Source organism: Cydia fagiglandana, chromosome 24, assembly GCF_963556715.1.
Source record: "Cydia fagiglandana chromosome 24, ilCydFagi1.1, whole genome shotgun sequence".
Lineage (NCBI taxonomy): Eukaryota > Metazoa > Arthropoda > Insecta > Lepidoptera > Tortricidae > Cydia > Cydia fagiglandana.
Genome location: NC_085955.1, coordinates 11,476,192 through 11,488,934, shown reverse-complemented (window position 1 = coordinate 11,488,934; position 12,743 = coordinate 11,476,192). Strand labels below are relative to the sequence as shown.

Genomic DNA, 12,743 nt, shown 5'->3' with positions numbered 1-12,743 from the left:
GGCTCCGTTGCATGTGGCTGCTCTTGTGTCGGATTCGGCAGTTTGCCCCGGAACCTCCGAAACACGACACCTTTATAGACACATTTATAGAGATGCAACGGATACTTGTTTGGCCGGATACCGGATATTCGGGCTGACAATCGGCCAGCAAAACTATGCCTACATTTCGGTTTTTCAGCTGCGCATTGTGCGGATAGTAACCGAATATCCGGTGCATCTCTAGTCATTAATTCAAGTTCAAGTTCTTTATTGTATGTAAGAATCAGGTTACATTGCAGTTGGAATAATCGCCAAATATCACCAAGGGGTACAAAGATAGGCCAAATATGACCAAATGATTTCTGGACGCCCCCTAAGCAGAACATAGATAGTGATACGCACATTTACTATTCGTAGAATAATCATTTAGTAAGGTGGAAATACTAGTGCTCGACGCTGCACTAGTATTCGACATGGGCACTTTATGTCAAAGTGACAAGGATTACATTTGAATACAGAAAAATCTTCGCCGTTCAAATTTAACCTATATTAGGGTTCCGTACCAAAGGGTAAAACGGGACCCTATTACTAAGACTCTGCTCTCCGTCCGTCCGTCCGTCTGTCACCAGGCTGTATCTCACGAACCGTGATAGCTAGACAGTTGAAATTTTCGCAGATGATGTATTTCTGTTGCCGCTATAACAACAAATACTAAAAACAGAATAAAATAAAGATTTAAGTGGGGCTCCCATACAACAAACGTGATTTTTGACCAAAGTCAACGTCAACGACAACGTCGGGCGGGGTCAGTACTTGGATGGGTGACCGTTTTTTTTTTGCCGTTTTTTGCATTATGGTACGGAACCCTTCGTGCGCGAGTGCGACTCGCACTTGCCCGGTTTTTACTTTGACATAAAGTGCCCATGTCGAATACTAGTGCAGCGTCGAGCACTAGTACTTCTACCTTAACTGTCATAATCTCATAATTACCCGAGAAACCATGGGTCGAATGTTTATTTGGCATTAATATTGACAGCAGAATTTGTCTCTTATTATTTAACTAGACTAGGACATGACTAACCTACACAACAACTTTTAGTTTGAGTCTCATAAACATGGTTTTAGATACTTTTAATTATCTACTTATTTTCACGTAGATACACAAATGACCATAAAATTAAAAATCTATGTTGCATAGATACCATATACCTACCTATGCTTTTGTTCATATTTCGGTTTAAAATTGATTAAAACCTGTTGTCAGCGAATCGATAATCAGCTAAAAGTTTCTCGGAGAATCATTATTAGGCACCTACCTAATTTCCACTCCACATTTAATAATGCTAAACCAGAAGCGCTGGTGGCCTAGCGGTAAGAGCGTGCGACTTGCAATCCGGAGGTGGCGGGTTCAAACCCCGGCTCGTACCAATGAGTTTTTCGGAACTTATATACGAAATATCATTAGATTTTTACCAGTTGCTTTTCGGTGAAGGAAAACATCGTGAGGAAACCGGACTAATCCCAATAAGGCCTAGTTTACCCTCTGGGTTGGAAGGTCAGATGGCAGTTGCTTTCGTAAAAACTAGTGTCTACGCCAATTGGGATTAGTTGTCAAGCGGACCCCAGGCTCCCATGAGCCGTGGCAAAATGCCGGGATAACGCGAGGAAGAAAAAAATCCTAATGAGAATGACTACTACACTATGGCTAAGGACATTAGTCATCGGCATATGCTGAGTGGCATCCATTTTGGTGTCTTGTACTAGAATAAGATGTATTATAGGTTAAGCATGTATTTCAACACCAAATAAACCATTTCTATTCTATTCTATTCTATTCATTATCAACGTACCTGCACCGCCTCGTCCCTCTTATGATACTCCCTCTCCTTGTCCCTGTCTCGCAGGCTGGTGGCGAGCGCGCGCTGCACCTCTCTCTCTCGCTCCTTGATGGACGCCTGCGCGCGCGCCGCCCGCTCGCGCGCCGCCTCCGACTCCGCGTCGCTGCCCGCCCCCGCCTCCGCGTCCGCGTCCGCCTCCGCCTCCGCCTCGGACCCCGTCGCTGCCTCCGGCTGGTATAAAGATATCAAACGTGAGTATTCATATGGAATGAACTTGAAACAAATATTGTGTATAACATCTGCAAAACGTAATTCAAGACCAAAAAAAAGTAAGACAATGTTGCCACTGCAATAATATGTTTGTAAAATAGTAAATTTCTTTTGATAAATAATCACGCTAAGATAATTTATTTATTAGTAATTTTACTCCTACTATTTAAAAAAGCACTTTTATTTACTTATTTTTACATAAATACAAGACGCGCTAGTAAAAAGTGGCAACATTGTCTTACTTTTTTTGGTCTTGAATTACGTTTTGCAGTTTAAGATGTGTTAAGGTGAACGCAAATTTGTACTTCCAATTTAACAGCTGTCGTAGATGGCGCTGAACGGACCCGTAGACTCTGATCACGCTAACTATGCACAGAGTTGGCAGTAAGAATGCATACATATCCCAGTAAGCTCCATAGGTACCAGATGTAGCGCTTGGTATGAAAACTTAGCGTGGTAACGTTATAGACCGATCGCTTAACCCTTAAATGCATAGTGTTGCCAAATGTCTACAAAGCATTAGACAGCTCACAGATTTAAAAAAAAGGCTAACATCTTGAACGCACCTTTATACTAAACCTCAAGTGACGATGAGTGATGATGTAAGGGTTAAATTTACGCAATATTTTTAATTTATAAAAATTACATTTGCTTTAAGGCGTAAAGTCGGAAAACTTGGAAAAATCCAGATGTTGATAATTTATTATGTGTGATTTTGAACGGTGTTTTAGGGGTTTGTAATTATTTTATATTTAAAAACTTTGTCATAGGTATATCACAAATGGTGTACCTTTCTAATGGTAATAAAAAAAAACATGTATCTATTACATATTTACATAAATATGATTTAGCCAATTCAACTTCTAACAGTGATTTCGCAGTGAAAATCGAAGATATTTTTTTTTTTACTATTTTTCCTAGAATCAGCAAACAATTATGTGATACATATATTAATTTCGAGCAAAAAGAAAAAAAAACATGTATTTAAGGGTTAAATATGTACTCGCCTGCGCGTTACGGGCAGGCGTGGTTCACTCCGCAATTTCGTCGCTTTGCTACAGGTAGCTAAAAGTACATCCGTTCCACACGAATTTTGGTGGCTAGCCATAAGCCGCGCGTGGCGCTGTATCCACCTAGCGGCCATAACTGTCCTGATCGTAACAGATGCGTTTTGTGAGAGAGTTAGTCGTCTGTACCTAGTACATACTATTATTTATTGTGCTTTTAGGCAAAAATCGACAAAATATTCTACAGTGTTTTTTTTAACTCCGTTAACTTTGGGCTATTATGGCTAAGTACATTTAAGGAAACTTAATGGCATAGTTTTTATTATTATTTATTTACTATTATTTTTCGTAAAAAGTGTTTAGGGTAATTCGCCAGTAACTGGCCACCCCAAACCAAGGGGTGTAGTATAAGGTGGCCAGTTATTGAAATCTAATAAGTACTAAAATGAATTCTGTTTATAGGTGAATATAATTCATTTTTAGTTTTGAATAATTTTACACACATACACGACCGTCGTGAACGCTGCTCGCACTGTTAGTGCTTGAGAAAAGAGACCTAGGCTCTCCGAAACATGTCGCGCGAGTGACTAAAAACAAGCGAGTCTAAACCGTAAAATTATTCAATGTTAGTATGTCTCACAACAGCTTAAATTCGATCATTTTTAGTTTAGGGCGGCCATTTCCTAAAGGGGGTCAGTTCCTGGCGAATTACCCAACTATCTCGGACAATCGATGTTCCATTTTGTATGTTTATATGATTCTCTCTGTCTATGATTGAAATGAGACAGTTCTTTAACAAACCATATATTCTATTCATGTCCAAGAAGGAAACAACAGGTAAAATGAATAGTGCCTCTATTTGCCGCCATATCGAAGTGATTTAAATAAAACAATCATTAGAAACCACAACTTCCCTTAAGTATTTTAATGCACAATCTTAACAGAGACAGTATTACATACTACATTATAATAATTACAAAAACTACGTACTTAACCTACAATCATAACAAATTTACAATTTTTTTCACTATTTACAATTTCCGAATTGATACATTTTTGAGTCCAAGTATTGATTTTATGATGAACACACGTGTATTTGATATATTAGATTCAATATAACTTTAGAATATTATATTTGTACTTGAAGGTAAGATCTAGGGTTCAGTTGATTCAACACATGCCCCGCCAGCGCCCCGCGGGTTCTCTGTTCATAAGCACTTTTAAAGTGAATCTTTTATTCTATCGCTCCAAATTTTTTGGACTGCCTATCAGCATATTATATTACATAATTACATCATTAGTAAAATCTGCTTTATTTCTAGTAGGTACTTAAGAGTTTAGTCTTGTAAATAATTTTTAAGAAAAAAAACCGACTTCTATGCGGCCCGGTGAAAGATTATTGTAGATGGTGCGCTATGTAGAAAAGGAGATAAAACCACCCACTTTTCTAGTAGCATTTCGTTTCTGTAAGGCTCGCACTTCTAACCTAACCCACTTTTGTTCGGTTCTGTGCTTTCCAACCCAGTTTTGTTGGTCAAGGCAATGCCGGAAGATTTAGATATTCTCGAAGGTAAAGGAAGGAAATACCATTGTTACACTTTCATACCCTAAATCGAATAATTTTTCGAAAATTTTCAGTTACATCCTTACAATCCGAAAAAAAGGTTCACTTGCATCGTGGTTTCCTAAAATCACACAATATTTTCGCTACATACGGTTTTTCCCGTGTTACCGGCTACGCTCGACCTGAGGCATGTGTTAAAATACTGAATAAAATATCATTTAAAGTTTGAGATTCAGTACAAAAGGTGTATTATTTATCCAAAATCGAAATAATTATCTTATTGAAAAACTATAATCAATAGTTATTTTTGTCTTAATTAATGATTTCAACAGTATAGGTACGTTAGCCTTTTATGAACTCCTTTGAGTTATCTTTTTATAGTAAGACCTTTAGGGTTAGTTACTTAACCTTTAGGGTAAGTTACCTAACCTTTAGGGTAAGTTACCTAACCTTTAGGGTAAGTTACCTAACCTTTAGGGTAAGTTACCTAACCTTTAGGGTAAGTTACCTAACCATTAGGGTAAGTTACTTAACCTTTAGGGTAAGTTACCTAACCTTTAGGGTAAGTTACTTAACCTTTAGGGTAAGTTACCTAACCTTTAGGATAAGTTACCTAACCTTTAGGGTAAGTTACTTAACCTTTAGGGTAAGTTACCTAACCTTTAGGGTAAGTTACCTAACCTTTAGGATAAGTTACCTAACCTTTAGGGTAAGTTACCTAACCTTTAGGGTAAGTTACCTAACCTTTAGGATAAGTTACCTAACCTTTAGGGTAAGTTACCTAACCTTTAGGATAAGTTACCTAACCTTTAGGGTAAGTTACTTAACCTTTAGGGTAAGTTACCTAACCTTTAGGGTAAGTTACCTAACCTTTAGGATAAGTTACCTAACCATTAGGGTAAGTTACCTAACCTTTAGGGTAAGTTACCTAACCTTTAGGATAAGTTACCTAACCTTTAGGGTAAGTTACCTAACCTTTAGGATAAGTTACCTAACCTTTAGGGTAAGTTACTTAACCTTTAGGGTAAGTTACCTAACCTTTAGGGTAAGTTACCTAACCTTTAGGATAAGTTACCTAACCTTTAGGGTAAGTTACTTAACCTTTAGGATAAGTTACCTAACCTTTAGGATAAGTTACCTAACCTTTAGGATAAGTTACCTAACCTTTAGGGTAAGTTACCTAACCTTTAGGATAAGTTACCTAACCTTTAGGGTAAGTTACTTAACCTTTAGGGTAAGTTACCTAACCTTTAGGATAAGTTACCTAACCTTTAGGGTAAGTTACCTAACCTTTAGGGTAAGTTACTTAACCTTTAGGATAAGTTACCTAACCTTTAGGATAAGTTACCTAACCTTTAGGATAAGTTACCTAACCTTTAGGGTAAGTTACCTAACCTTTAGGATAAGTTACCTAACCTTTAGGGTAAGTTACCTAACCTTTAGGGTAAGTTACTTAACCTTTAGGGTAAGTTACCTAACCTTTAGGGTAAGTTACTTAACCTTTAGGGTAAGTTACCTAACCTTTAGGGTAAGTTACCTAACCTTTAGGGTAAGTTACCTAACCTTTAGGATAAGTTACCTAACCTTTAGGGTAAGTTACTTAACCTTTAGGGTAAGTTACCTAACCTTTAGGATAAGTTACCTAACCTTTAGGATAAGTTACCTAACCTTTAGGATAAGTTACCTAACCTTTAGGGTAAGTTACCTAACCTTTAGGATAAGTTACCTAACCTTTAGGGTAAGTTACCTAACCTTTAGGGTAAGTTACTTAACCTTTAGGATAAGTTACCTAACCTTTAGGATAAGTTACCTAACCTTTAGGGTAAGTTACCTAACCTTTAGGGTAAGTTACTTAACCTTTAGGATAAGTTACCTAACCTTTAGGATAAGTTACCTAACCTTTAGGGTAAGTTACTTAACCTTTAGGATAAGTTACCTAACCTTTAGGATAAGTTACCTAACCTTTAGGATAAGTTACCTAACCTTTAGGGTAAGTTACCTAACCTTTAGGATAAGTTACCTAACCTTTAGGGTAAGTTACCTAACCTTTAGGGTAAGTTACTTAACCTTTAGGGTAAGTTACCTAACCTTTAGGGTAAGTTACCTAACCTTTAGGGTAAGTTACTTAACCTTTAGGGTAAGTTACCTAACCTTTAGGGTAAGTTACCTAACCTTTAGGATAAGTTACCTAACCTTTAGGGTAAGTTACTTAACCTTTAGGGTAAGTTACCTAACCTTTAGGGTAAGTTACCTAACCTTTAGGATAAGTTACCTAACCTTTAGGGTAAGTTACCTAACCTTTAGGGTAAGTTACCTAACCTTTAGGGTAAGTTACCTAACCTTTAGGGTAAGTTACCTAACCTTTAGGATAAGTTACCTAACCTTTAGGGTAAGTTACCTAACCTTTAGGGTAAGTTACCTAACCTTTAGGGTAAGTTACCTAACCTTTAGGATAAGTTACTTAACCTTTAGGGTAAGTTACCTAACCTTTAGGGTAAGTTACCTAACCTTTAGGATAAGTTACCTAACCTTTAGGGTAAGTTACCTAACCTTTAGGGTAAGTTACCTAACCTTTAGGATAAGTTACCTAACCTTTAGGGTAAGTTACTTAACCTTTAGGGTAAGTTACCTAACCTTTAGGGTAAGTTACCTAACCTTTAGGGTAAGTTACCTAACCTTTAGGGTAAGTTACCTAACCTTTAGGATAAGTTACCTAACCTTTAGGGTAAGTTACCTAACCTTTAGGATAAGTTACCTAACCTTTAGGGTAAGTTACCTAACCTTTAGGGTAAGTTACCTAACCTTTAGGGTAAGTTACCTAACCTTTAGGATAAGTTACTTAACCTTTAGGGTAAGTTACCTAACCTTTAGGGTAAGTTACCTAACCTTTAGGATAAGTTACCTAACCTTTAGGGTAAGTTACTTAACCTTTAGGGTAAGTTACCTAACCTTTAGGATAAGTTACCTAACCTTTAGGGTAAGTTACCTAACCTTTAGGGTAAGTTACCTAACCTTTAGGATAAGTTACTTAACCTTTAGGGTAAGTTACCTAACCTTTAGGATAAGTTACCTAACCTTTAGGATAAGTTACTTAACCTTTAGGGTAAGTTACCTAACCTTTAGGATAAGTTACCTAACCTTTAGGGTAAGTTACCTAACCTTTAGGGTAAGTTACCTAACCTTTAGGATAAGTTACTTAACCTTTAGGGTAAGTTACCTAACCTTTAGGATAAGTTACCTAACCTTTAGGATAAGTTACTTAACCTTTAGGGTAAGTTACCTAACCTTTAGGATAAGTTACCTAACCTTTAGGGTAAGTTACCTAACCTTTAGGGTAAGTTACCTAACCTTTAGGGTAAGTTACTTAACCTTTAGGGTAAGTTACCTAACCTTTAGGGTAAGTTACCTAACCTTTAGGATAAGTTACCTAACCTTTAGGGTAAGTTACCTAACCTTTAGGGTAAGTTACCTAACCTTTAGGGTAAGTTACCTAACCTTTAGGGTAAGTTACCTAACCTTTAGGATAAGTTACCTAACCTTTAGGGTAAGTTACTTAACCTTTAGGATAAGTTACCTAACCTTTAGGGTAAGTTACCTAACCTTTAGGGTAAGTTACCTAACCTTTAGGGTAAGTTACCTAACCTTTAGGGTAAGTTACTTAACCTTTAGGGTAAGTTACCTAACCTTTAGGGTAAGTTACCTAACCTTTAGGGTAAGTTACCTAACCTTTAGGGTAAGTTACCTAACCTTTAGGGTAAGTTACCTAACCTTTAGGGTAAGTTACCTAACCTACTATAGGTTTATTTAAATGTTGAACTAATATATAAAATACACTACAATCCGTGTAACAATGTGGGACAACAAGCTTGTGTACAGAGCTCACGTCAGCTGCAGAGAGAGGTGACCCATGGCATCCACCATCATACGAGTTTGTTCCTAGGCCACGCCCCCTCGCGGTATCGTCTTGGGTCGTCCCATTCGTTTTTCGTCAAGTTCTTAAATTAGTCCTATTCTGCTTTCGTCACCCATTCTATATTCGTCACAATCGTCGGTGCCTTTCAATGTAGAATGCGTGACGAAAGCAGAATAGGACTAATTTAAGAACTTGACGAAAAACGAATGGGACGACCCAAGACTATACCCCCCTCGCAGTGAATGCGTTATGATGAGTACCCTGTACAAGTTTTTTCCCGGTCCACTTAATCCTAATACTATTCGGTCATATAGGGTCGTCCAGAAATCATGTGATCATATTTGGCCTATTTTTAGGGTTCCGTACCTCAAAAGGAATAAGTTGTAGGCAAAAATTTCATTTTTGGTACAAGCTTTTATCGCTGACTGTACTTTTCTTTCCACAGGTAACTAATACTCATCGAGACCATTCTAAAAACCCCAAACACAATTAGGTTTCGTTGTTTTACCACATAGTTCCTATGGCCACCTCCGGTCTCCATCATCAGATCAGCTCGATGACACCATAATATTGCATTGTCACCCGACTTACGTATGTATGCAAAATTTCGGCTCAATCGGAAACCGGGAAGTGGATCAAATTTAACTTGCAAGATTTGATTACACACAGACAGACAGAGAGACAGACAGACAACGATCAGGTGAAACTAAATAAAAGCTTGTAAAAAACGGAACCCTAATAGGATCACTCGTGCGTCTGTCTGTCTGTCTGACCATCTCCCCCCTTTATCTCTGAAACTACTGGGCCTAAAATTTAGAAAAAAAATACACAAAATAGTACTCTACCTATGCGGGAGTCGGACTTATGTACGAAAGCCTTGGAAAGCGAGTCTGACTCGCACTTGACCGGTTTTTTGACCTTCGTTCGTGATATTTTTCTTCCCTCAGCCCCCTCTAAGCGATCACATGATTTCTAGGCGACCCCTATAGGGTGAGTTCTAAATATTTTGGCAAAGGTAAGAATACCTTACGCTGGACATACCCTGCCTGACCATATAAATATAATTTTATTCAAAAATGTGTCGTACTCTAGTCAAAGGTACCACTTTTACGCTTACCATAAGGACAAGATTTGCTTGTATCTTTATATGTGACGTTCTACGGCAAAAGGTACCTTATGGCGGCTGGCGCTTACGTTGCTTAGCGCCGTAATAATATTGGAGCGGCGTTAATAATAGCGTTAGCGCCAACCGCCATAAGGTACCTTTTGCCATGGGACGTCACATATGAATAACCTGTCAAAGCGTCATTATGGCAAGCGATATTGTGGGTCTTTTTGCTTGGACACGACACAAATTACAACAATTAATATGCAGTCAATTAATTAATAATTATATACACATCAAGTAGTTTGTATTCATACAGGAAAAATAGTACCTTGAAGCTTTTGGACTAACAGTTTATATTTCAATTGTATATAAACACATTTTTCAAGTAATTAATAGCTTCGTGCCGCTCACCATACAAAACTATAGTCAAGGAAGTTAGAATCTTATCGTATTTTCAATTAGGTTGAATTTCATTTGTACGAAAATTTTTCGAGACAAATGAATTGCTACCTACTTCGTTTTTAATTAAGGTTGACATTCCATCGAAACTAAGTGTACAATCGCCATCAGATATATCGGAGCGGCCAAGGTGCTCACAAATATCTGAACACGCCTCTATTGTCAGGGCGTTAGAGTGTGTGTTCAGATATTGTGAACACCTTGGCCGCTCCGATATATCTGATGGCGACTGTACATCCTAATGTACATTGGGCGGCACAAGGATAGAATCAGGCTTTACTTACAAAATTATTACTTTGCTAATCCGCAAAATACTGGTAATAACGCGCTAACCCAACAAGCACCCACGGGCTACCACTGACTGACTAGCGCGTTATTATTAAGGGAATTTTATCAAAGTTATATTTATGTATTAATGAAATTATACAACAGAGAATATAACCAACGGAGTGGTCATTAACAGGCGTTGCCCTCTGTCGAAAGTAGGCGGCCAATGGTCAACCACATGTATGGACTGACGTTTATCTGACATGGCTATGTTGACGTTACGTATACATTTGATGTGCCCCTCCCCCGCAAAAAACGGCAGACTATTTTGTACCGAAAATTATAGACATGGCGTCTCCGTTGGTTATATCCTCTAAGTTATACAAGATAAAACCCTGAATACTATCCAAATAAATAGAATATGTCATCAAGAATAAATGTCCATAAAATAATGTATCTGAAATTAACATAATACTGGGATTCCGTGTAGAAATCTAGTTGTTATATTTTAAAATATACTATATTTAGGTTTTCTTGTAACGTCTGTAATGTCCACTATACAAACATTTCCTATTTTTTAGGGTTCCGTACCCAAAGGGTAAAACGGGACCCTATTACTAAGACTTCGCTGTCCGTCCGTCCGTCCGTCCGTCCGTCTGTCACCAGGCTGTATCTCACGAACCGTGATAGCTAGACAGTTGAAATTTTCACAGATGATGTATTTCTGTTGCCGCTATAACAACAAATACTAAAAACAGAATAAAATAAAGATTTAAATGGGGCTCCCATACAACAAACGTGATTTTTGACCAAAGTTAAGCAACGTCGGGAGTGGTCAGTACTTGGATGGGTGACCGTTTTTTTTTTGCTTTTTTTTGTTTTTTTTTTTGCATTATGGTACGGAACCCTTCGTGCGCGAGTCCGACTCGCACTTGCCCGGTTTTTTTAATTTGAAACTATGCCTATGCACTTATTATGTGTTGCAGCACATTTGGCCTTATGAGGTTAAAATATTCTACTATAAACAATAAACATACGACAATCAGAAAAGTACAAGAAATGAATTTTGAATAGGGGATATTACTGCAATGTTCTGCCGCCAGAGTGCAGCACCTGTTATTTATTTTGTTCCATTAAGATTACTATACCGGGTGTGGCCGGTAATATGAGCAAAAAATTTAACTGTAGGCTGTACTCCTCATACTGATCAACATTTGTTCAGCGACTTTTGAAAATAACTTGTACTTTGATTTTTAATACACTTTAAAGGTTATTCAAAGACGCAACGTATTGCGAATGTTGTTTTGTTTAAGGCTTGACAAGCAACGTCAATCACAATGATATGGCGTGGCGATGGCGTCCATTGAAGACAATATTTATTTTGTATGAAAAATAGGGAGTCTAAATACTTCACAATTTATAAAAGTTGTTGAATAAAAGTGTCACCGTTTGAGGAGTACAATCTGTGTTTTAATTATTTGCTCGTGTTACAGGCCACACCCGGTATAAACGAGTAAATTTTTATGTACATACAACCATTACAAATATAGTCATTTTTGTAAGCACTATGCATTTTTACAGGAAGTTATTAATATTCAATTTATCAGGTACTTTCCCAAACATGTTTAAAACGCTTATAAAACTTAAGCTCAGTCGTTATTCATAATAATCGTTTTAAAATAATTTTAATGATATTTACAATGATTTATAGTATAGAACAATATGAAACAGGCACAAATTAAAATGGTCGTAGAAAATACAATTTTAGTGTATTGTATATACAGGGTGATTCAGGAGACGTGAGCAGGACTAACACTGCGCATTTTGTAAATTATAAGCAACTGTTTTGTATCAGTATTAGTGAGATTAACGTTAATTTTCTACTCGTGTTGAAAAAAAAAATTAATTAATTTACGACATGCATGGACACCCTAAAATTAGAATATGTACTAAACTACCGATATTCTGTGTCAAATTGAATGTCATCACTGTCTGGTTACTTTTGAAAACTCGTATCTCACTCAAGTTTGACAGTTTATTTTCTTCGTAATCAATATGCTGTCATTACTGATAAAGAGGTTTTATGTTTATTAATTAGGTCTTGTAGGGTAACCATGATTGTAGAGAGTTAAATTTGCCCTCACCAAAAAGTTAAAAAATAGGAAAAAGTGTGGTTGTTTCACCTAAATACGACGGTGATCGATCAATTATCAGTTACTGAGTGTGCAGGATTAGTCCTGCTCACGTCTCATGAATCACCCTGTATGTTATGTAGTAAATATCAACTTAGACTGTCTTCACACTGGATGCGGATCTGGATGCCGCGCCGGTGTGCGAG

The 12,743-nt window shown here is 37.4% G+C and overlaps 1 protein-coding gene across 2 annotated transcripts in view; it reads right to left on the bottom strand.

The window, feature by feature from the left end:
• Positions 1 to 12,743, bottom strand: part of LOC134676374 (transcription elongation regulator 1) — a 57,110-nt gene that overhangs the window by 8,644 nt on the left and 35,723 nt on the right. For both annotated transcript variants that reach the window (XM_063534736.1, XM_063534737.1), the window contains exon 11: positions 1,830 to 2,048. In XM_063534736.1, coding sequence (XP_063390806.1) covers positions 1,830 to 2,048 — 219 coding nt within the window. The remainder of the gene's footprint in view (positions 1 to 1,829; positions 2,049 to 12,743) is intronic.